A 26,955-nucleotide genomic window follows, 5' to 3' on the forward strand; every position below is an offset into this window, starting at 1 on the left:
GGTGTTTTGGCAATGTAAGCATTCATTTCAGTCCTATTTATGCTAGCATTCATGGCTTTCTTAGAAATGTTCACACCATTTACTGTTTTAGCAATGCTAGCCTCCTTTTTTGCCTTAGTAATGTTAGCAACCTTATCTTTCTTAACAATGTTGGTATCCTTTGCTGTCCTAGAAATGTTGGCACTAGTAACCTTGGTGGCCTTAGCATCGTTAGCTTTCCCGCCAACCTTAGTCATCCCTGATTAGCATAATTGGTCGCATTAGCATATTTAGTTGTTTTAGCATCCGACGCGTAATTTATTTCTCTTTTATCACAATTTAATAATCGGCTTTTCTTTAACTTTATGGCAGATGCTAACTTATAAGGCGGGGCTTGTGTGCGTGTGAAGACTGTAAATGTGTGCCACCAAGTGACAGACTCATTAGGCCTGAGAGGGTGTTTATCTGCAGCAGTGAGAGAGAAAGAGAGAGAGAGGAGCTGCAACCTGAAAGTGCTAAATAGAAAATATCATTGGAGATGATAGTGGATGAACAACAATCGATGGAGGAGAGACACACGCGTCTTTCTCTCTGATTGATCCCTCATCTAGTGAGTAATCACATCAGTGGTGGATAGGACCTCACAAATAGCCCGCACACTTTGTCTCCTGAAAATAATCTTTAGCCATTTTAGGAATCTCCACAATCTTTGCATCATTAGCAGCCTTAGCATCCTCAGCTGGGTGAGCAATATTAGCATCGTCCTGGCTAACCTTAGCTATCCTGAATCGGCATCATTTGCTACGCTAACAATACTGACAACTCTGAACATCTTTAGCTGCATTAGCACTTTTAATATATATTTAGCTATTTTATAAATGTTTGCATCTAAGGTTACTTTAGCACTTTTTAGCTATTTTAGCACTCTAAGATTTTTTCTTATTTTGGGCACTGTACTTATTTTTAACTTGTTTTATTAAAACATTACATTTTTACCAATTGCGTGTTTTTTCTGTTTATGTTGTAAATAATGAGTACATTTAGCTACAGGGTGTGACTGTGCCTCTTTTATTGTTGTCCTATTATTTATGAAACCTATTTTTGGTGTTGTACTATTCATTTTTTAAACCTGTTTTTGTTGTTGTCCTATTATTTATGAAACCAGTTTTTGTTGTTGTACTATTCATTTTTTAAACCTGTTTTTGTTGTTGTCCTATTATTTATGAAAAGTGTTTTTTTTGTTGTGTTATTATTTATGAAACATGTTTTTGTTGTTTTCCTATTATTTATTAAACCAGTTTTTGTTGTTGTACTATCTATTTTTGAAACCTGTTTTTGTTTTTGTTTTATTATTTATGAAACCTACTTTTGTTATTGTCCTCTTATTTATGAAACCTGTTTTTGTTGTCGTCCTATTTATTTATGACACCTATTTTTTGTTTTTGTCTTTTTATTTATAAAACCTATTTTTGTTGTTGTCATAACTATTTATGACACCTGTTTTTGTTGTTGTCCTAATTTTTATGAAACCTGTTTTTGTTGTTGTCCTATTTATTTATGAAACTTGTTTTTGTTTTTGTCCTATTTATTTATGAAACATGTTTCTGTTGTTGTCCTATTATTTATGAAACCTGTTTTTGTTGTTGTCCTATTTATGAAACTTGTTTTTGTTGTTGTCCTATTTATTTATGAAACATGTTTTTGTTGTTGTCCTATTATTTATGAAACCTGTTTTTGTTGTTGTCCTATTTATTTATGAAACTTGTTTTTGTTGTTGTCCTATTTATATATAAAACGTGTTTTTGTTGTTGTCCTATTTATCTATGAAACCTGTTTATGTTGTTGTCTTAATATTTATGAAACCTGTTTTTGTTGTTGTTCTATTTATTTATGAAACCCGTTTTTGTTGTTGTTCTATTTTTTATAATCTTATTTTTGTTGTTGTCCTATTATTTATGAAACATGTTTTTGTTGTTGTCCTATTTATTTATGACACCTGTTTTTGTTGTTGTCCTATTATTTATGAAACATGGTTTTTTTTGTCCTATTTATTTATGAAACTTGTTTTAGTTGCTGTCCTATCTACTATGAAACCTGTTTTCGCCGCCATCTTGGCCAGGTCACTCTTGTAAAAAGTGATTTAAATCACAATTAGTTTTTTTTTACCCAGTTAAATAAAGTTAAATGAAAAATGAATAACGGACAAGCGGTAGAAAATGGATGGATGGATGGATGGAATTATGCTTAGTATATTTGGCTACATTTGCTGTGTTAGCATCACAGGCTATTTTAGCACTGTTTGGCTATTTTATCATTATTAGCGTCTGCAGATATATTAACTCTCTTAACATCTGCAGTTACTTTATCACTCATCACATATTTGGCTACATTAGTCACCTAAGCATCTGCGGCTACTTTTTCACTCTTAGCATATTGGTCTATGTTAGCACTCATTGCGTCTTCAGCTACATTAGCAAGCCAGCTGCCTTAATATACTTGGCCACTCTGTCTTAACATTGTAGGCTATGGCAGTGGTTCTCAACCTTTTTTCAGTAATGTACCCTCTGTGAAAATGTTTTAATTAAAGTAATTCAAAAATGCTTCACTCTGATTAGGGTGTATACCCTCTAATCAGAGTGAAGAATTTTTGGTTGAAAAAAAAAAGAGATAAAGAAGTAAAATACAGCACTATGTCATCAGTTTCTGATTTATTAAATTGTATAACAGTGCAAAATATTGCTCATTTGTAGTGGTCTTTCTTGAACTTTTTGGAAAAAACATATGAAAACAACTAAAAACTTGTTGAAAAATAGACAAGTGATTCAATTATGAATAAAGATTTCTACACATAGAAGTAATCATCAACTTGAAGTGCCCTCTTTGGGGATTGTAATAGAGATCCATCTGGATTCATGAACTTAATTCTAAACATTTCTTCACAAAAGAAGAAATCTTTAACATCAATATTTATGGAACATGTCCACAAAAAAATCAAGCTGTCAACACTGAATATTGCATTGTTGCATTTCTTTTCACACTTAATGACCTTACATTCATATTTTGTTGAATTATTTTTCAATACATATATTTATAAAGGATTTTTGAATTGCTATTTTTAGAATATTTAAAAAAAAATCTCACGTACCCCTTGGCATACCTTCAAGTACCCCCAGGGGTACCCACAGGGCTATGGCATCGTTGGTTATTTTATCATTATTAGCATATTCAGCTATATTAGAACCCTTACCGTCTTTGATTATTGTGGCACTCTTAGCACCTTTGGATTTATGAGCACACTTACTTTAGCATCCTTAGCTATGTTATCACTATTAGCATATTTAGCTGTAATAATTATTTGTATATTTGGCTATATTTGCATCTTTGGCATCTTGGGTTGTATTAACACGGTTAGCATCTACGGTTGTATTAGCACTCTTTGAATCTTCAGCTATGTTAGCACTCTCAGCAAATGTGGCTACTTTAGCACTCTTAGTATCTGCGGATATTTCAACTGTCTAAGCATATTTGGTTATATTAGCACAATAGCATATTGAGTTGTATCAACTCTCTCAGCATCTACGGCTATGTTAGCATTATTTGCATCTTTCGCTATATCAGCACTCTTAGAATATTTGGTTATATAAGCACTCTTAACATCAGCGGCTATATTAGCACTTTTAACATATGCTGCTATATTAGCACTCTGTGCATCTTCGACTATATTAACACTCAGCATATTGGGTTATATTTAGCTATGGTTAGCATTAGAGATGCTGATTAATGCTTTAAAATATAATATCGGGAAAAAAATGTAAAATTAATAACTTTTTAAAACGCCGCTGTACGGAGCATCACAACACACAACAGAGGAGTAGACAACTGTAGCATGAGAGGTTTACTGGCGATGCTTGATGACCTCATCAAACCGCCGCGAGCGCAGCATAACAACAATAAGAGTGTGTTGTTGCCGGTGCTGTAATCGTGGCTAACAAGCGAGCTCACTCGGTAATTTATTAACGACACCATATTTATGGTTTGGGATTATTTTAGAGTGTGTCTGACGGATAAAAAACTGGCAAATTGCAATGACTGCAACAAATTGGTTAAGCGAGGATGAACCAAGACGTCTTCCTTTAATACAAGCAATTACATCTCCCACCTCTTCAAGAATCATAAGGAGATACATGATGAATACAAGCGGAAGATGGATGAAAAGCAAACAGCGAAAAAAAGCAGTACCGCACAGTGGTCGCTTAAAGACTCCGCCGAGAAAAAAACAAAAATACAACAAAAACGACCCCAAGGCGAAAGCCCACGTTGTGGTCAGGGACAACGCACTCATTATGTCAAAAGCTTGCCCTGCATGGCGCACACTTTGCAGCTTGCAGTGAACGGAGGCGCCCTGTCTCAACGCAGCATTTCAGAAGCTCTGGCTGACTGGTAGGCCACTTCAAGCACTCACCACTAGCTTGCAGCACATTTTTGTTACTCATAAAAATACTTTAGAGTAGGGCAGATTGAGCCCAGTTTATAATTTCCTGTTATACAGTATGCCAGGCAGTCTTGCACTAAAGGAGGACTATGGTATTGTTTACTTTAATACTCTAGTAAACTCTGGACTGAAGCTGTGTGCCTTTGTTATTTTTGAAGCTGTTATTTTGAGGCATTTAAAAAAATATATATAAAAATAATACACTTTGTGAAAGTCAAAGTATAGTATATAGGGACGGCGTGGCGCAGTGGCAGAGTGGCCATGCCCAACCCGAGGGTCCCTGGTTCAAATTCCACCTAGTACCAACCTCGTCACGTCCGTTGTGTCCTGAGCAAGTAACTTCACCCTTGCTCCTGATGGGTGCTGGTTGGCGCCTTGCATGGCAGCTCCCTCCATCAGTGTGTGAATGTGTGTGTGAATGGGTAAATGTGGAAGTAGTGTCACAGCGCTTTGAGTACCTTGAAGGTAGAAAAGCGCTATACAAGTACAACCCATTTATTTATTTATGTATTTCCCATAGTTGTAGTGGGTATCAGGATTATCTCAGGAAGAGCATGTACCAAATGGCAGTGCCATGTCGGCATTTTTTTTTTCATAATTCGAGTTGATTTATTTTGGAAAACAGAATTAGGCGTAATTATGTGTTAATTCCACGACTGTTTATATCTGTATTGGTTGATATCGGAATCGGTAATTAAGAGTTGGACAAAATCGGAATATCGGATATCCGCAAAAATGCCATTGTCGGATATCTCTAGGTAGCATTTTTAGTTGTATCAGCACTCTTTGCATCTTTGGCTATTTTAGCACTGTTTGCATCTTTGGCTATATTAGTACTCGTAGCATGTTTTTCTAAATTGGCACTCTTTGCATCTTTGGCTATTTTAGCGCTATTAGCATCTTTGGCTATTTTAGCATTCTTAGCATATTTGGCTATATCAGCACTATTTGCATCTTTGGCTAAATTAACACTGTGCATCGTCGACTACATTAACACTCAGCATATTGGGCTATATTTAGCTATGGTTAGCATTTTTTGTTGTATTAGCACTCTTTGCATCTTCAACTATATTAGCACTCTTGGCATATTTGGCTATATTAGCATTCTTAACATATTTGGCTATATCAGCACTTTTTGCATCTTTGGCCAAATTAACACTCTTGGCATTTTCGGCTATATTAGCACACTTTGCATCTTTGGCTATATTAACACACTTTGCATCTTTGGCTGAATTAGCACTCTTTGTATTTTCGACTATATTAGCACTCTTAGCATCTTCGACCATGTTAACACTCTTAGCACCCATCCATCCATTTTCTACTACCGCTTATCCCCTTTCGGGTAGCGGGGGGCGCTGTGTCTATCTCAGCCACAATTGGGCGGAAGACAGGGTAACCCTGGACAAGTCGCCACTTTCTCACAGGGCCACTCTTAGTATCTCCGATCATATTATCACAGTTTACATATTTGGCTTGATTAGCAATCATAGCATCTTTGGCTACATTAGCACTCTTGGCATCTTCATCTACATTAGCGCTCCTAGCATATTTGGCTTTATTAGCATTCTTAGCATATTTGGCTATATCGGCACTTTTTGCATCTTTGGCTAAATTAACACTTGGCATCTTTGGCTATATTAGCACACTTTTCATCTTTGGCTATATTAACACACTTTGCATCTTTGGTAATAGTAGCACTCTTTGCATCTTCGACTATATCAGCACTCTTTGCATATTCAACCATATTAGCACTCTTACCATCTTCGACCATATTATCACTCTTTACATATTTGGCTTTATTGGCACTCTTAGCATCTTTGGCTATATTAGCATTCTTAGCATATTTGGCTATATCGGCACTTTTTGCATCTTTGGCTAAATTAACACTTGGCATCTTTGGCTATATTAGCACACTTTTCATCTTTGGCTATATTAACACACTTTGCATCTTTGGTAATATTAGCACTCTTTGCATCTTCGACTATATCAGCACTCTTTGCATATTCAACCATATTAGCACTACTTTGGCACGTGCACAGCCATGAAATTCTAATTTAATTATTATTTGTAAAAAAAAAAATAAAGTTTATGAGTTTGATCATCAAATACCTTGTCTTTGTAGTGCATTCAATTGAATATGGGTTGAAAAGGATTTGCAAATCATTGTATTCCGTTTATATTTACATCTAACACAATTTTCCAACTCTTATGGAAACTGGGTTTGTATTTCCTGTGTTTGTGATTCTACTTCCTGTGTCAGTGTGTTAATGTGAAAGCAGACAACACTTTTGGTTCTACTTCCTGTGTCAGTAATTCTACTTCCTGTTTCAGCGATTATACTTCCTGTGTCAGTGATTGTACTTCCTGTGTCAGTGTGGTTATGACAAGACTTTAATAGTTTGAAAATTACGTTCTCAGTGCAGAATTAGTGCAGATCTTCTCAGGCTCATTTGCAGACTTTCAGGAGTCCTGCTGGACACTTTGGGCTCCTTATCAGAAGAAGCTCACACTGGCAGTTTGTGGGATCGCCTGAGACTATAGTCCTCGACCCGGGGGGGACTGTCCAAAGACCTGACAGGGGACGTGCGGGATGAGCTCTGTTCAGCAGAGATTTGCTCTAATCCGGATTTCTGATGCGCTTTGAGTCAAATCCAGCTAATTATCCCAGCTCATGGTTCTATTTAGACGCCTTTGAAATACTCCTCCTGCGAGCAGAAGATAGCAAGACATGCTAACCCTTGAAATACACATGCTGCTAAATGATGTTAGCCATGCTAACACTTGAAAAAGACGCTTCTCTCCTCAAGTTAACAACACGCCCTTCATCAACAACAACAGAGAGTGTGCTACTGGCCCCAATATAAGACAACTTTGGGGAGAAGATCATACAAGACTCGCTAAGGAAGTAAATAATTAACCAAGTAAGTACATCAGTAAGTAAATAGTATTGTAAGGAAGGAATTAGTAAGTAAATAAATTGGTAAAAAAGTAGTTAAGTCAATAATAACTACATCAATAAATACATAAATAAGAAAGAAAATAAGTTACTAAGTAAATAAATAAGTAATTAGTAAGTAGGTAAATAGGTAAGCAAGTAAGTTAGTAACCTGTACACAAGTAGATACATAAGTAAGTAAGAAAGTAAGTCAATAACTAACCAAGTAAGTAAACAACTAAGTAAAAGAGTAAGTATGGAAAGTAAGTAAACAACTAAGTAAAAGAGTAATAAGTAAGGAAGGAATTAGTAAAAAAAAGTAAGTAGGTAAGAAAGTAAGTAAGTTGGTAATGCGTACATAGGTAAATAAATAAGTATCATAACGCGGATTTGAACCCGAGATTCTCCCACAGCAAGATCCCACACTCTGTCTGGCAGCATGCCAGGACACGCCCCTGCGAGTGCCTCACACCTCACGCCCACGCTTCGCCACAGCTGTCGACTGTCAGCAATCATCGCACCTGGCAGCAATCAGGAAGACAGCTTAAGAACCAGTCACTCCTTGGAATTTGCGCCGGAACGTCGTTAACTCCTGAAGTAAGCATTCACGTCTTTGGCTTCCCTCTCATTGTCCTTGCCTCTTTTGTCTTTTTCCTCTTTTTTTGTCTTGTTGACTTGTTCCTTGTCCTCCTTGCAGTGCCCGCCTTGTTGCCTCCCTCGATCCTCGATCACTCGCCTGGACTCGGACATTGTTGCTTGCCGCCTGCCTTCGACCTCCTGCCTGTCCCCGGATCTCCCTTGTGCCTAACCACTTGGTCGGACAAAGATTTCATCCATCACGCATGTACAACATCCTTTTCAACTATTTACATGGTTAATTCTACACTTAATCCTGCAACCAACACTTAGAGTAGCATACACATCCCACACAATCGTCAAAGGTTACAATAAACCTGGAACCTTAAGTCCTACGTACTGTCGTCTCCTTACAAACCCCTCACTTACATAACAGTAGGTTCCGGCCAACCCTGTCGGAACCAGACGACACCCCCCAGCCTTGCCTTGCTCCCCAGGCTCCGATCCCACGAAGTCCGGACTTGGAGGTGATGTGCTCAGTCCTTAAGACGCACCAGACTCGTTTTGAGGCATTAGAGGACAATTTAGAGAAAGCTTTCACCAAGTTGGACAAGCTCAGCCCCAGCCTACTGCAAAACCTGGCAACAGGACAGCAAGCTACACCAGCCCCTAGCGCTGGTAGCATTTCCCTTAGTCGGGAACCCAAAATTGCTAGTCTTAGGCCTTTTGAGGGGGACTTTGAGCTTTGTAAGGGGTTTCTGGTGCAATGTGAGTTTATTTTTTGCACCAACCCTCGCGCTACACTGCAGACGGGGCCAAAATTGCATTCATTTTTCCGCTGCTTGCCGGACCTGCTCTTAAGTGGGCTACTGGACAGGTTACTGGGCCTAGGCACTGACTATGTGGCCTTCCGGTCCAAATTTTTGGCCGTATTCGACCACCCCAAGGATGGGGGGGATGCCGCAGGACGCTTGCACATCATCCAGCAAGGTACTCGCTCTGTGGCAGCTTACACCCTTGAGTTCCGGACCATTGCTGCAGACAGCGGTTGGAAGGACAAGGCTCTCCAGAGTACTTTTCGTCAGGGACTCACTGAAGACATCAAGGACGGTCTGTTGAGGGATAGACCAACCTCTTGTAGAGCCCTCATTGACTTGGCACTCCAGTATGACCAGAGACTTGCTGAGCGAGCAACCGAGAGTTCCCAGAGTGTCGCTACTAGAACCCCAGCTACGATTTCCTATTCCGCCCTCCAGCCATTTGGAGGGCAACCTGCCCCATTACCAGTTGTAGTGCCAACTCCTGGACACATGCAAGTTGGAAGAACCCGTTTGGGGACGGGGGAGAGGGAGAGAAGTCTGAGGGAGCATCTCTGTCTTTACTGTGGGGGTGCGGGACACATTGCCCGCAACTGCCCGGCACTACCAAAAGACCGGGCTCACCAGCAAAGTGGATCCTGGTGAGCCATTCGACCCTTCCCTTAAATGGAAAATAACTTTATAGTATAATCACTGGATACATATAACAATTTAATTATTATTTTTTTCTTTTTACATTTTTTTTCTTTCCATTATGGCATGTGAAGCCCTGCCTCACCTGCCTCCCCTGATTGCACGTCACTGCAGTGGCGTGGTTAGTTCTGAAGCCGGATTGGAATTTGTACATTAGTTAATTAGTAGCAAGGTATCTATCGACCTGTTCATAAACTATTTTTTCCATTACTTTCGAAATGGAACTGAGAATAGAAACAGGTCGGTAGTTACCAGGTTCTGATTTGCTACCTTTTTTATAAAGGGGGGTTACTCTTGCTATCTTGAAATCCTTGGGTACTTGGCCTTGTTTGATTGAAAGGTTTATTATTTGTGTGATTATTGGGGCAAAGGTGGTGGCAGAATCCATGAGGAATCTGGAGGGGATATGGTCAAGGCCGGTGGCCTTGTTTGGGTGGAGCGCGCTCAATTTATTAAGCACCTCGTTAGCTGAGACCCTTTCTAATTTGAGATTGTTGTTGATTGCTCCCAAATTTCTGTAGAAAGCTTTAATGTGTTCTACACCAAAGCGACCAGAGTGAAGGGACAGCTTGTTAACGAGAGTTGTGGCTATGCTGGTGAAAAAGGTGTTAAGTCTGCTTGCTACCTCCATTTTGTCTGTAATGAAGGATTCACCCTCCTTGATGTTGTTGTTGGTGAGTCTGGTTTTAAGTTTCTGGCTGCATCCAGGAAGCCGGTTGTTGAGAATTTTCTGGAGCTCACGTGGCTTATTTGTGTTTTCCTCCATTTTGTCGTTGATGTAATTTTTTTAAAGGATTTAGTCAGGTTGTTTGTCTAATTTCTTAATTTATTGCATTGCTTTTTGAGCGTTGAAAGAAGTGATTTGAGGTTATTATTATTGGGTTGTTTATTTACTTCGGTTTTACACTTTTGGTATTCGAAGTATTTTCTGTCTCTGTCTTTTATGGCAGCTAATAGGTCTGGATTGATCCATGGTTCAGAGTGAGCTTTGATCCTGACTGTTCTCACAGGAGCCATATCATTTAGTATCGCTAGGAAAGCTGTTTTGAAGCGATCCCAAGCATCTTCAACCAGGTTGCTCGTGAGCACAGGGGACCAGTCCCACTCACCTAATTTAAGGTTGAAATTATCACTGGAATATGTTTTAAGGGATCTGGACTGAGCATTTAGTGGCCATTGGCTTTGGGTTTACTTATTTTGCGCGTGCAGAAGGTTATATAGTTGTTATGTATTGCAGAGGGAGATGACGGCAGACTAACACCAGGTGGCAGTAGTGTACAGAGATTTAATATATATATATATATATATATATATTAAATCACATATCTATAATAATCAAACAATATAAAACAAACTAAGGGAATGGAATGTGAACTATAGATTCAAAAGTGTATGTGGTGTGAGGCTATGTGTGTAGGTTAACTGAAGTGTGTGTTACCAACTTGTTGACGAGAGCGAAGGAACGTCCAAGGGAACAAGCAGGTGATCCGGGATACAAGCGGGGGTCCGTGGGGCTGAGACGGGCGTCATGAGATCCGAGTCCAAAGTGGGGGGTCGAGGATAGAGGTAGGCAGTCAAAGTCCAGAGGGAAAAGAGAGACGCACAGCTCTCTTTCCAGGCAACGGGGGGCATGAACGTCAGTAGAGAACTAAGTTCCCGCGAGGATCCCTGGGTCCACTGGTCTCTTAAGCAGCTCATCGTCATCAGTCACAGGTGTGTAATGCGGCCGGCTGCGGCGGAGAGTGGGCGCGATCCGCTTGATGAGTGCGGGGGCGTGTCTGGAATGCGCTGTCAGCGGGTCCTCAGGTTGGACTCGCAGCGGAGGGAGACGCAGAATGCGCATGTCCAACAACAGTATCCCCCCCCTATGGACAGATTCCAGATGTCCAGGAATCTGAACCCCCCCAAAAGCAGGAACAAAAATCAAGGGAGGGTGGAGGGGCGAACTGGTGGTGGGTCGCCAGCCCAAGTGTCTCAGAAGCCATTGGGGACAAGTCTGGTGGCGGCGGCGAGTGGACCGCCGCTGTGGCTGGCGAGGTGGACGACCAAGGAGTGGTCGACGTCTTGGCAGTCGGTAAGGCGGGCACGAATGGTGCCGTGGTGCGGCCCGCCGGACACGAGGAGGTGGGCGGCGCCGTGGTGCGGCCTGCCGGACACGAGGAGGTGGCTGAAGAGTTAGCCGAGGTGCTGAAGCCGGTGCTGCTGGTCGAGGGGCAGAGGTAAGGGCCAGCCTGGGAGCTGGTGGAGATGAGGGAGCCCGCCTGGGAACGGGTGTTAGCTCGGACGCTATCCTCGGGACAGGGGCTAGCTCGGGCACTAGCCTCGGGACAGGAGCTAGCTCGGGCGCTAGCCTTGGGACAGGAGTCAGCTCGGGCGCTAGCCTCGGGAATGGAGCTAGCTCGGGCGCTAGCCTCGGGAATGGAGCTAGCTCGGGCGCTAGCCTCGGGACTGGAGCTAGCTCGGGCACTAGCCTCGGGACTGGAGCTAGCTCGGGCGCTAGCCCCGGGACAGGAGCTAGCTCGGGCGCTAGCCTCGGGATTGGAGCTAGCTCGGGCGCTAGCCTCGGGACTGATGGCTGCGGCTGTGAAAAGCGGAAGACAGGTGGAATTTCCCTGGCAGGGGGTAGCCTGGCTGGTTGCAGCTGCGGCACCACATCAGCACAGCCATCAGTACCAATTCCCCCCCTTCGAAAACGGATGCCAGACGCTTCCTGCTGAGTGTGGAACAGTCACTAAGGGTGGGAGGTGGGTGGCCAGGCGGCGGGTAAATTCGTCCAACCCTACAGCACTGCTAAACAGTCCATGAAATTGTTGAGAAGGTCTAGAAAAATTGTCCAGGGAAGATAGAAAGGAAAAAGCCATCGTGAGAAGGGCAAAGGAGGAAGAAGAAAAAAAAAATAATTAAAAAAAAAAAAAAATATATATATATATATATATATATATATATATATATACAATTAAAATGTCACTGGGGCGGAGCTAAAGTCACTGGGGAACGAGTTATATACAAAAAAAAACTGTGCCGTCAGGTCCTTGATAAATTTTTGGCGGGAACTTACTGTTATGTATTGCAGAGGGAGATGACGGCAGACTAACACCAGGTGGCAGTAGTGTACAGAGATTTAATATATATATATATATATTAAATCACATATCTATAATAATCAAACAATAGAAAACGAACTAAGGGAATGGAATGTGAACTATAGATTCAAAAGTGTAAACACAGGATTTTTACCTTATTGTTGTGGAACATTTCTCTGATTTGGTCGAGTTTATTTCCAGAGAGGCTGTTCACATTAAGTTGGATGATGTGTAGCCCACCGGAACCAAAAACAACATCAGAGTCCGTTGGGGAGAGGTACCGTCCAGAAGATGGACAGATGTTGGTTGTTATTGAGGTTTTTGTGGCAAGACTCGGGGGAGGGGAGAGAGGCCCATTGTTCGTCGTCCAGGTGATGGGGGAGGGGCATGGTTGAAGAGGGGGAGGGGTCCAGGTAGGAGTGGTGGGGGTTAACGTGGTTTTCGCGGGTTTTGGTGAGGTGGAGAACAATGACCAGGGATCCATGAAGAGTCCCCTGAAACCTGTGTAGGCCGTGGGGGGTCCAGGTGACGCGGCAATGACCCTCAGGGTTTCGGTTAGGAGGTTAGGAGAACCTCCGCACTGCCGACTTTAATGGCGGCCAGGGTGTCGTCAAAAGCCATTACGCCGTCCGCTGCCAAGCCGCTGTCCTCACCGGTGTCTGAGCTGTTTTCCTCCGTCTCTGTCATGCCAACCGCACCGATGATCGGGGTGAAGTCCTCCGTCATGCCGGCGACCGCTGGAACGCAGGTGAGCTTGTGTGGTGATGAACAAGTGAGAGGCGGCGTAGGTGGAGCGCTAATGTTTTTAGCATAGCATAGGTCTGTAATCATAACCCTTTCTAAATCCCCTGTGGCTGTGGGGTTTCTCTTTGTTACTAAGAAGGCCGGGTCCCTGCGACCTTGCATTGATTACCGGCACCTCAATAACATAACCGTCAAGAACAAATATCTGCAACCCCTCCTTAACGCATCTTTTAAACCCCTGGCCCCCGCTACCATCTTCACTAAACTTGACCTTTGCAACGCGTATCACTTGGTTCGGATTAAGAAGGGGGATGAATGGAAAACAGCGTTCGATACTCACCTTGGTCTCACCAACGCTCCTGCTGTTTTTCAGTTGCTGGTCAATGATATCCTACGTGACATGCTGGACCAGTTTGTTGTGGTCTACTTGGACAACATCCTTATCTTTTCCCGCAACCCGCAGGACCATCAACAGCATGTTCGTTTGGTTCTTCAGCGGCTTCTTGAGAACCGACTGTTTGTCAAGGTGGAGAAGTGTCGTTTTCACGCCTCATCTGTTGATTTTCTGGGTTTCATAGTGGAGCGAGGTCACGTCAGGGCTGACCCTGAAAAGGTCAAGGCTGTGGTAGCCTGGCCACAACCCACCTCCAAGACAGAACTCAGGAGATTCCTGGGCTTTGCAGGATTTTACAGAAAATTAATTTTGAATTTTAGCTGTATTGCCGCACCCCTCAACATTCTCACCTCATCCAAGGTCAACTTTTTGTGGTCACTTGAGGCCAACAGTGCCTTTAGAGGACTCAAGACCAGCTTTATCTCTGCACCCGTCCTCGTCCATCCCGATTCGGACTGTCCATTTTTGGTGGGGGTGGATGCATCTGATTAGGGGATTGGGGCCATACTAACTCAGAGATCTAAAGTTGATAACATGCTTCACCCCTGTGCGTTTTTCTCCAGGCGACTTTCCCCAGCTGAACTAAACTACCATCCTACGATAACAGGGAGCTGCTGGCCGTCCACAAGGCATTAGTGGAGTGGAGACACTGGTTAGAGGAGGCAAGGCACCAGTTCCAAATTCTGACTGACAAAAGCAACCTTCTCGCCATCCGGTCAGCTCGACGGATCAACAATCGACAGGCAAGGTGACAACAGTTATTTTCCTGCTTCGACTACGTCTTGTCTTACAGACCGGGAACCAAAAACCAGAAGGCGGACGCATTGTCCAGAGTACACATGGCAGAGAACGCTTATCCACCTACCTCTGAGACCATTCTGCCACCAACTCATATAATGGGAATGGTAACTTGGAGAATTAAGGACAAGGTGAAGAAGGCTTTGCAGGCTCGTCCAGGGCCTTGGGGAGACCGCCAGGCGAGCTGTTTGTTCACCGTGAACTACGGTCTCAGGTCCTGGATTGGGCTCACTCCAGTCTGTTTTCCTGCCCTCCTGGGTTCCAACGATCCTTATCTCTTGTCCGAAGACGGTTTTGGTGGCCATCTTTGGCCGCCGGCAAACGAGAGTTTATCACTGTCTGTTCCACTTGTGCCCACAGTAAACCGTCGCACCGACTACCCGCTGGTCTACTGCGCCCACTGCCAATTCCTGCTCCTCCATGATCGCACATGACCTTGGACTTTGTCACTGGTTTCTCCTTCTCTAGAGGTAACAACACCATACTCACAATTGTCGACCGTTTTTCAAAGGCAGCCCACTTTGTACCCCTCTGCAAGCTGCCTTCCTCCTCCGAGACGGCGGATCTCCTCAAGTTGCACGTCGTCAAGCAACATTGGATACCTGTGAACACCGTATCTGACAGGGGCTACCAGTTTACCTCTAAGGTATGGAGGGCATTTTGAAAGGGGATTGGGGCCTCGGTCAGCCTCACCTCTGGATATCATCCTCAAAGCAAAGGACAGGCTGAAAGAGCAAAACAAAGTTTGGAATCTATGCTTTGCTGCGTTGCCCAACGTTAGCCCACATCCTGGAGCAAGTTCATCGCATGGGTAGAGTACTCCTACAACGCGATGAAGAGTTCCGCCACTGGTATGTCCCCCTTTGAATGTTCTTTGGGCTATCAACCCCCCATGTTTCCCCAGCAGGAACTAGAGATCGGAATACCTTCTTCCAGGGCCCACATTAAGAGGTGTCACAGAGTGTGGAGAGCTGCCCGTACGACTCTTGTGAAAGCTTCAGAGAGGATGTGTCGCAGTGCCAACAGACACCGCATCCCGGCTCCTTCCTACCAGCCAGGACAAAAGGTCATGTTACTCGCTAAGGACCTCAGCCTCCAGGTACCGTCCAAATAATTAGCACCCCATTTTGTTTGTCCTTTTCCCATCATTTCCATAATCAACCCGGTTTCTGTTAAATTGGCTCTCCCACCCTCGGTCAAGCGACATCCTGTGGTCCACGTGTCTCAAATAAAGCCGGTGGCGGAAAGCATCCTATCTACCCCTACCCCTACTCCACCCACCTCTAGGATCCTGGATGATGGCGACCCGGTTTGGACGGTAAGTAAGATACTCAGGGTTCGTCGACAGGGTAGGGGGCTGGTATACTTGGTCGAATGGGAGGGATACGGACCGGAGGACAGATCATGGGTGTTTGCCTCCTACTTTGCCGATCCCTCTCTTCTGGAGGACTTCTACCGCGCCAACCCGAGGGCCCTCAGATGCTCGTCGGGTGCCTCGCCTAAGGATGGGGACTGTCACAACACGGATTCGAACCAGAGATTCTCCCACAGCAAGATTCCACACTCTGTCTGGCAGCATGCCAGGACACGCCCCTACAAGTGCCTCACACCTCACGCCCACGCTTCGCCGCAGCTGTCGACTGTCAGCAATCATCGCACCTGGCAGCAATCAGGAAGACAGCTTAAGAACCAGTCACTCCTTGGAATTCGCGCCGGAATGTCGTTAACTCCTGTAGTAAGCATTCACGTCTTTGGCTTCCCTTTCGTTGTCCTCGCCTCTTTTGTCTTTTGCCTCTTTTTTTGTCTTGTTGACTTGTCCCTTGTCCTCCTTGCAGTACCTGCGTTGTTGCCTCCCTCGATCCTCGATCACTTGCTGGACTTGGACATTGTTGCTTTCCGCCTGCCTTCGACCTCCTGCCTGTCCCCGGATCTCCTTTGTGCCTAACCACTTGGTCGGACGAAGATTTCATTCATCACACATGTACAACATCCTCTTGAACTATTTACATGGTTAATTCTACACTTAGCGTAGCATACACATCCCACACAATCATCAAAGGTTACAATAAACCTGGTAACCTTAAGTCCTACGTACTGTCGTCTCCTTCCAACCCCTCACGTACATAAGAATAAGTAAGGTAAGTACGTAACAAAAAGGTAAGTAAATACATGGATAAATGACAAAGTAAGTAAATAAGTAGGTAAGTAATAGGTAAGTAGACAAGAAATAACTCAGTAAATAACTAAATAAGTACATATTAGGTAAGGAGGTAAAATAACTAAATATGTGAGTAAATACGTAAATGAGTAGGTAAGTACATATGTATGAAAGTAAATAAAGAACTAAGTAAGTAAATTACTAACTACAATTATTATTGTTATTATTGTTATTATTACTATTAGTATAACGTTGAAGGAGCAGAAGACAAAGAACACAAACATTTCACTGCACCAAGTCAAAGAATAAAAGTGCTTTCAAAGACGGTGGGGGGGGGGAGGGGGGTGCAGTCCCTCGCCGACACTCCACTGTGGCGTGCTGCGTTCAAAGACTCCTGTCACCACGGCGTGCTGCGTTCAAAGACTCCTGTCACAGTCTAACCTCAATCTCTCAACACGCTCCTGCATCACAAGTGTTTCATGCCAGGAGAAGGTGAGGAAGTCATATCTTATTTTTAAAATCATTTTAACGCCTTTTTTGAACGCCCTTGTGGAGGTCATGGCGTCCTCTTTTGTTCCTCTGTGACCATGTGAGCATGCATCTCATCATCCTATTCCTGCTTGTGTCTCATCATCCTATTCCTGCTTGTATCTCATCATCCTATTCCTGCTTGTATCTCATCATCCTATTCCTGCTTGTATCTCATCATCCTATTCCTGCTTGTATCTCATCATCCTATTCCTGCTTGTATCTCATCATTCTATTCCTGCTTGTATCTCATCATCCTATTCCTGCTTGCATCTCATCATCCTAATCCTGCTTGCTTCTCATCATCCTAATCCTGCTTCATCCTAATCATTGGTACTTTAACTTTTAATTTTTTAAGTAATAATAAACACATTGATGGTTGTAAGTTACATTTAAAAATTTTCACATTTAAAAACTGTCACATTGAGTTGGTGACGAACCCCAAGATCCTGAGAAGGCGGCAGGCATTTTGCAGGTAAACATGATTTAATTTAGTACGAAAACAAGAACAAACAAAAAGGCTACAAACAAATGGCGCGCACGAGGCGGATAACAAACTTGGCTATGAACAAACAAACTGGAAGCAGGGAACAAAAAGCAGTAAGCTACAGACAGCTCCCGATATAGCTTACCGCTACGCTGCAATGACACGACCAGTAGGAACGACAAGTAGAAATGACATTGACACGACAATAATCCAGCACTGACTGGAGGAGAAAACAGGTCTAAATAGTGGCTGGCTGATTGACACCAGGTGTGGCCAGGTGCCAATCAGCCACAGCTGAGGGCACACTGCACTCAGGGAGAAAGAACCAAAATAAGAGTGCTGACAGGAACTAAAGACAGGAAACAAAGACAAATGCAGAGGAAAAACAAAGACATAGACCAAACTGTCAGGGACAATCCTGACAATAATATTGATAATAATAATAATAATAATAATAATAATAATAATAATAATAATAATAATAATAATAATAACAATAATAATGATAATAATAATAATAGTAATAATAATAATAATAATAATAATATTAATAATTCATTGATGGTAGTAAGTTACATTTAATAATAATAATAATAATAATAATAAACACATTCATGGTGGTTAGTTTCATTCAATATTAATAAATATAATAATAAACACGTTGATGATGGTAAGTTACATTAAATTTTAAAAGTAAAAACACGTTGATGGTAGTACGTTACATTTAATAATAATAATAATCCATCCATCCATTTTCTACCGCTTATTCCCTTTGAGGTAGCGGGGGGCGCTGGTGCCTATTTCAGCTACAATCGGGCAGAAGGCGGCGTACACCCTGGACAAGTCACCACCTCAAATATTATAATATTAATAATATTACACACATTGATGTTGGTAAGTTACATTTAATAATAATAATGATAATAATAATCACATTGATGAGGGTAAGTTACATTTAATAATAATACAAATAATAATAACAATAATAATAATAATAATAATAATAATCCATCCATCCATCCATCCATTTTCTACTGCTTATTCCCTTTGGGGTCACGGGGGGCACCGGTGCCTATCTCAGCTACAATCGGGCGGAAGGCGGAGTACACCCTGGACAAGTCGCCACCTCATCGCAGTAATAATAATAATACTAATAATAATAACAAAAAACACGTTCATGGTGGTTAGCTACATTCAATATTAATAATGATAATAATAAACACGTTGATAGTGGTAAGTTACATTTAATAATAACAATAGTAATAATAACTACAGTGATGGTGGTAAGCTACATTTGATAATAACACAAATATTAATAAACACACTGATGTGGTGAGTTAAATTTAATAATAATGATAATGATTATAATAATATTAATAAACAAATTGATAGTAGTAAGTTACATTTAATAATAATAATGATAATTTAAAAAACACATTCATGGTGGTTAGTTATTAATAATGATAATAATAAACACCTTTATGGTGGTAAGTTACATTAAATATTAGAAATAAAATCACATTGATGGTGGTAAGTTACATTTAATAATAATAATAATGAACTTGTTGATTTGGTAAGTTACATTTAATAATAATAATAATAAACACATTGACAGTGGTGAACTACATTTAATAATAATAATACTGATATTAATAATAATAATAAATACCTTGATGGTGGTAAGCTACATCCAATAATAACACTAAACACATTGACGGCAGTGACCCGGATGGCAGATTTGTACCAGGAACCCACTAGTTCTACCATCGGAGCCACGCTGCACCATTAGAAACGCTAAATGCAATTAAAGCAACATTACGTGATGTATGTGTGCACCACCATCCCGATGCTAACAAGGAGGAGAACATCTGTTGCCACGACGACCCCACCATCTCTCGGACCAGCCAGGACACATCTGCTGCGCTAACGCTAACTTAAGTGGATGTATCTATTTTTGGACACCTTCAATAAATGATCAGCGCCATGTTTATTTCAACGTTCAGACCGCTTGACTTTTGGCGAGCATAACTCTTACCGCTACTTTTCACGCAAATACAACAACGCCAGCAGAGGGCGCCGTGCTGTGGCACTTTAGCTACTTTTCACCTGGAAGAGGCAGGAACAGTTAATGAGCAGTCGCCATGGTGACACTGAAGAAGGTTTCATTAAAAGCATTGTGTGTAACGAAGGTGGCAATGACAATGTAGTCGTGCTAATGACACATTGAGGATGATGTCATCCCATACATATATTGCCATCTCTGTGTTTTTCTTCACATCGAGAGCGGCTTAAACGTTTTCTTTTTCTCTTTAGGTGACCTGCAAAGTTCCGACCAATGCAAAATTACATGAAACATTTCTTTTTTATATTAATATTATTAAAAAATGTAGCTTACCACCATTAATGTGTTGATTATGTTTATTAAATGTAGCTTACCACATCAATATAATAATAATAACTATTATTTTTATTAAATTTAGCTTATTATTATTATTATTAAATGTAGCTTAGCAGCATCAACGTAATTATTATTATTATTCTTATTATTATTAAATTTAGCTTATTATTATTATTATTATTATTATTAAATGTAGCTTAGCAGCATCAATGTAATTATTATTATTATTATTTATTATTATTATTATTATTATTATTATTATTCATCCATCAATCCATCCATCCATCCATTTCTACCGCTTGTCCCGTTCGGGGTCGCGGGGGGTGCTGGAGCCTATTTCAGCTGCATCCGGGTGGAAGGCGAGGTACACCCTGGACAAGTTGCTACCTTATTGCAGTATTATTATTATAATTATTGTAATAATTATTATTACTATTATTATTATTATTATTATTATTTTATTTGTTTTGAATGTAGCTTATCACCATCAATGTAATTATTATCATTATTATTATTATTATTTAATGTACCTAACCACCATCAATTATTATTATTATTATTATTATTATTGTTGTTATTATTAATATTTTTATTATTATTATTATTATTATTATTTATTGTAGCTTATCACCATCAATGTAATTATTATTATTATTATTATTTTTATTATTGTTATTGTTAAATGTAGCTTAGCACCCTTAATGTTTTTTTATCATTAGTATTATTATTATTATTATTATTACATGTAGCTTACCACCATCATACATACATGTGTTATTTAGTAGTGAATGTTTTAAAATGTTTGATGAAGTGAAATGAGTCAAACAGTACAATAGTAGTTATTAAAACATATTTAATATTAACATCTGGAATGGATTTATGCTGTCTTTAAGTTGAAGTGGAGTGTGTTTTTTTTTTTTTTTGGTGACACATAGGGATTACAATAACTCATGAAGTTAAGTGCGGTAAGTAGAATGATGCGGACACGTTTGTTACTGGATACCTTTTAATATGCCTTAGAGACTGTGTATGTGTAAGTAATATGTAACTATCATTATTTGTTTATATTGACTAATGTCAACTTTAATTGTTCAATGATTATTACCTACGTGTAGCTTGTGTGCTAATGTGTGCTTAGTTGCTGTGTAGCTGCTAGCTCCTAGTAACCTATAGCCTAGCATGTTTAAATTTTGTAAATGACTTTAGTAAAATAGAAAAAATTGGTTGTTTATTGGAGGACATTTATATGTCTGTCCAGATGCAGGATTGATTGTATCACACACAATATCATACACGAGTAAACACTCTGCAGGACTGCTTGTATCACACATGATATCACACACAAGTAAACAGGCTGCAGGACTGCTTGTATCACACATGATATCACACACAAGTAAACACATTGCAGGGCTGCTTGTATCACACATGATATCACACACAAGTAAACACTCTGCAGGACTGCTTGTATCGCACATGATATCACACACAAGTAAACACTCTGCAGGACTGCTTATATCGCACATGATATCACACACAAGTAAACACTCTGCAGGACTGCTTGTATCAAAGGTAAGAAGGTGACTGAGGGCATGACTGAGACGTAACATTTGGACACACTCACTGTCCTGGCACTGAGCCTCACAGACATCAATCTACCAAGCGATCCTTTCAAAATAAAAGCCCTGTGATTAAAGATCAGACAATCATGTCGTTATGTGCCAAGTCTGACACTTTTATTTCACCTCTTGGTCCTCTGCCAAGATGGAACATTATCTTAAGTCCTACAAACACAAACATATTCATCCCATGATCCCTACATTACTTCATCACTTCATCACTTCATTATTCCATTGCTTCATCACTTCATCACTTTTTCTCTTCATCATCCCATCACTTCATCATTCCATCACTTCATTATTTCATCACAACAACTTCATCAATTCATCGGTTCATTAATTCATTCCTTCATCCTTTCATCACTTCATCATTCCATCACTTCATCATTCCATCACTTCATCATTTCATCACTTCATCACTATAACTTCATCACTTCATCGGTTCATCACTTCATCATTCCATCATTTCATCACTTCATCACTATAACTTCATCACTTCATCGGTTCATCACTTCATCATTCCATCATTTCATCACTTAATCATTCCATCACTTCATCATTAAATCACTTCATCATTCCACCATTTCTTCACTTCATTACTTCATCACTTTATCATTTTATCACTGTCACTTCATCATCCCATCAATTCATCACTTCATCATTCCATTACTTCATCATTTCATCACTTCATCACTGTAACTTCATCACTTCATCGGTTCATCACTTCATCATTCCATCATTTCATCACTTAATCACTTCATCATTACATCACTTCATCATTCCACCAATTCATCACTTCATTACTTCATCACTTTATCATTTTATCACTGTCACTTCATCATCCCATCAATTCATCACTTCATCATTCCATCACTTCATCATTTCATCACTTCATCACTATAACTTCATCACTTCATCGGTTCATCACTTCATCATTCCATCATTGCATCACTTAATCACTTAATCATTCCATCACTTCATCATTCCACCAATTCATCACTTCATTACTTCATCACTTTATCATTTTATCATTGTCACTTCATCATCCCATCAATTCATTACTTCATCATTCCATCACTTCATAATTCCATCACTTCATCACTATAACTTCATCACTTCATCAGTTCATCACTTCATCGGTTCATCACTTCATCATTCCATCATTGCATCACTTAATCATTTCATTATTCCATCACTTCATCATTCCACCAATTCATCACTTCATTATTTCATCATTCCATCATTTCATCACATCATGATTTCATCATTTCGTCATTTCATCACTTCATCCCTGCATCACTTTATAACTTCATCATCCCATCATTGGATCACTTCGTCACTTCAACATTCCATCACTATAACTTCATCACTTGATCGGTTCATCACTTCATACCTTCATCACTTCATCATTTCATCAATTAATCACTCAATTACTTCTACATTCCATCACTTCATCATTCCATCATTCCATCACTTCATCATTCCATCACTTCATCATTCCACCCATTCATCACTTCATTACTACATCATTCCATCACTTCATCATTTCATCACTGCATCATTTCATCACTAGGACTTCATCACTTCATCATCCTATCAATTCATCACTTCATCACTCCATCACTTCATCATTTCATCACTTTAACTTTATCGGTTCATCACTTCATTACTTAATCACTTCATCATTCCATCAATTCATCACTTCATCATTCCATCACTTCATCATTTCATCACATCATGATTTCATCACTTCATACCTTCATCACTTCATCATTTCATCAATTAATCACTCAATTACTTCTACATTCCATCACTTCATCATTCCATCATTCCATCACTTCATCATTCCATCACTTCATCATTCCACCAATTCATCACTTCATTACTACATCATTCCATCACTTCTTCATTTCATCACTGCATCATTTCATCACTAGGACTTCATCACTTCATCACTTTATCACTTCATCATCCTATCAATTCATCACTTCATCACTCCATCACTTCATCATCTCATCACTTTAACTTTATCGGTTCATCACTTCATTACTTAATCACTTCATCATTCCATCAATTCATCACTTCATCATTTCATCACATCATGATTTCATCACTTCATTACTTAATCACTTCATCATTCAATCAAATCATCACTTCATCATTCCATCACTTCATCATTCCATCACTTCATCATTTCATCACTATGACTTCATCACTTCATCCCTTAATCAGTTCTTCCTTTCATCCCTTCAAGAATGTCCCCCAACGTCCTCACACAACTATCCCATCCAACAAAATCAGAAGAAGGAACATCTCAACATTGTGTGGTCACTGGATGCTGCAAGTGTGTCTGCAGTCAGACATGGAGGCAGATGGTAACATTTTTCGGCATTCATTTTTCAATAAACCGCCATGCCGGCAGCACTCATGCAAGTTACCACCACCACCATGCTTGAGTGGCAACTCGAACATCTTGCTACTCACTTGTGTTGGCATTAATGTTAACCTCAGCTCCCGGCAGCACTCGTGCACATTACCATTCCCATGCATGACATAATGGACACAATTATCTTATATTTGATGTGTTGATGAACCGCAGTCAACATCAGCACTCATGCACACCAGACATTGAAAGCATGATGTATACTTGCTGTACACCGACTACTCTAAAGTTGAAAGTTAACATTGCAACATGACCTCATACACAGACGTACACGAGAGCTTACCGTTCTCCGTGTTCTCGTGCTCGGTGTCGGTCAGGGTCAGGTTGGAGTTGGCCCGACTAGAGAGACACGAGCTGCGACCCGACTTGGTGTTGCTCCGCCCCCACAGCCTGACGGCGTGTTCGGGCGACATGACGCCGTCCGTCTCCGTGTCGGAGCCCGCGCTGATAGAGTAGTCACGGTGCGGCATGCCGAGCTCGCCCCTATAGCTCACGTGGTGAGGGAGGGCCTCGCCCACACCCATGTCTCGGAAGGAGAAGTCGCCACCTGTGGAAGGTCAAGGTGACTTTGAGGATGTCAAGGTGACTTTATAATGGACATGTTACATGATGTCCTCTATAATGGACGTGTTACAAGATGTCCTCCCTAATAGACGTGTTACAAGATGTCCTCCCTAATGAACGTGTTAGATTATGTCCTCTATAATGGACATGTTACATTATGTCCTCTATAATGGACATGTTACATTATGTCCTCTATAATGGACATGTTACAAGATGTCCTCCTAATTGACATGTTACATTATGTCCTCTATAATGGACATGTTACAAGATGTCCTCCTAATGGACATGTTACATTATGTCCTCTATAATGGACATGTTACAAGATGTCCTCCTAATGGACATGTTACATTATGTCCTCTATAATGGAGGTGTTAGAAGATGTCCTCCTAATGGACATGTTACATTATGTCCTCTATAATGGACGTGTTATATGATGTCTTTTATAATGAACATGTTACATTATGTCCTCCCTAATGGACATGTTACATTATCTCCTCTATAATGAACGTTGTTATATGATGTCCTTTATAATGGACGTGTTAAATGATGTCCTTTATAATGGACATGTTACATGATGTCCTCCCTAATGGACATGTTACATGATGTCCTCCCTAATGGACATGTTAGTATGATGTCCTCGCTAATTGACATGTTACATGACGTCTTCCCTAATGGACATGTTAATATGTTATCCACCCTAATTAACATGTTACATGACATCTCCCCTGATGGACGTGTTACAAGATGTCCTCCCTAATGTACATGTTACATAATGTCATCCCTAATGGACATGATACATGACGTCCTCCATAATGGACATGTTAATATAATATAATATGATATCCACATGTTACATGACGTCCTCCCTAATGGACGTGTTACAAGATGTCCTCCCTAATGGACGTGTTACAAGATGTCCTCCCTAATGGACGTGTTACAAGATGTCCTCCCTAATGTACATGTTACATGATGTCCTTTATAATTGATGTGTTACATTATGTCCTTTATAATGGACGTTGTTATATGATGTCCTTTATAATGGACATGTTACATGATGTCCTCCCTAATGGACATGTTACATTACATAATGTCCTCCCTAATGGACGTGTTACAAGATGTCCTTCCTAATGGACGTGTTAAATGACACCCTCCCTAATGGGCATGTTACAAGATGTCCTCCCTAATGGACATGTTACACAATGTCCTCCCTAATGTCCTTTATAATTGATGTGTAACATTATGTCCTTTATAATGGACATTGTTATATGATGTCCTTTATAATGGACGTGTTAAATGATGTCCTTTATAATGGACATGTTACATTATGTCCTTTATAATGCACATATTAATATGATGTCCTCCCTAATGTACATGTTACATAATGTCCTCCCTAATGGTTGTGTTACAAGACGTCTTTGCTAATGGACGTGTTACATGACCCCCTACCTAATAGACCTGTTACAAACCCCGTTTCCATATGAGTTGGTAAAATTGTGTTAGATGTAAATATAAAGGGAATACATTGATTTGCAAATCATTTTCAAACCATATTCAATTGAATATGCTACAAAGACAACATATTTGATGTTCAAATGGATAAACATTTCTTTTGTGCAAATAATCATTAACTTTAGAATTTGATGCCAGCAACATGTGACAAAGAAGTTGGGAAAGGTGTCAATAAATACTGATACAGTTGAGGAATGCTCATCAAACACTTATTTGGAAAATCCCACAGGTGTGCAGGCTAATTGGTGGGCGCCATGAATGGGTATAAAAACAGCTTCCCAAAAAATGCTCAGTCTTTCAAAAGAAAGGATGGGGCGAGGTACACCCCTTTGTCCACAACTGCGTGAGCAAATGGTCAAACAGTTTAAGAACAACATTTCTCAAAGTACAATTGCATCTACGGTCCATAATATCATCAAAAGGTTTAGGGAATCTGGAGAAATCACTCCACGTAAGCGGAATGGCCGGAAACAGACATTGAATAACCGTAACCTTCAATCCCTCAGACGGCACTGTATCAAAAACCGACATCACTCTCTAAAGCATATCACCACATGGGCTCAGGAACACTTCAGAAAACCACTGTCACTAAATACAGTTTGTCGCTAAATCTGTAAGTGCAAGTTAAAGCCCTACGATGCAAAGCAAAAGCCATTAATCAGCAACATCCAGAAACGCTGCCGGCTTCTCCGGGCCCGAGATCATCTAAGATGGACTGATGCAAAGTGGAAAAGTGTTCT

General features: G+C 40.7%; 1 protein-coding gene across 9 annotated transcripts in view; it reads right to left on the bottom strand.

The window, feature by feature from the left end:
- The window catches only part of tenm4 (teneurin transmembrane protein 4), a 343,760-nt gene that overhangs the window by 265,686 nt on the left and 51,119 nt on the right, over nucleotides 1-26,955 (bottom strand). For all 9 annotated transcript variants that reach the window (XM_061877994.1, XM_061877993.1, XM_061877991.1 and 6 more), the window contains exon 3: nucleotides 24,426-24,689. In XM_061877994.1, the coding sequence (XP_061733978.1) occupies nucleotides 24,426-24,689 (264 nt within the window). The remainder of the gene's footprint in view (nucleotides 1-24,425; nucleotides 24,690-26,955) is intronic.

This window comes from Nerophis ophidion, linkage group LG18 (assembly GCF_033978795.1).
Source record: "Nerophis ophidion isolate RoL-2023_Sa linkage group LG18, RoL_Noph_v1.0, whole genome shotgun sequence".
Classification (NCBI taxonomy): Eukaryota; Metazoa; Chordata; class Actinopteri; order Syngnathiformes; family Syngnathidae; genus Nerophis; species Nerophis ophidion.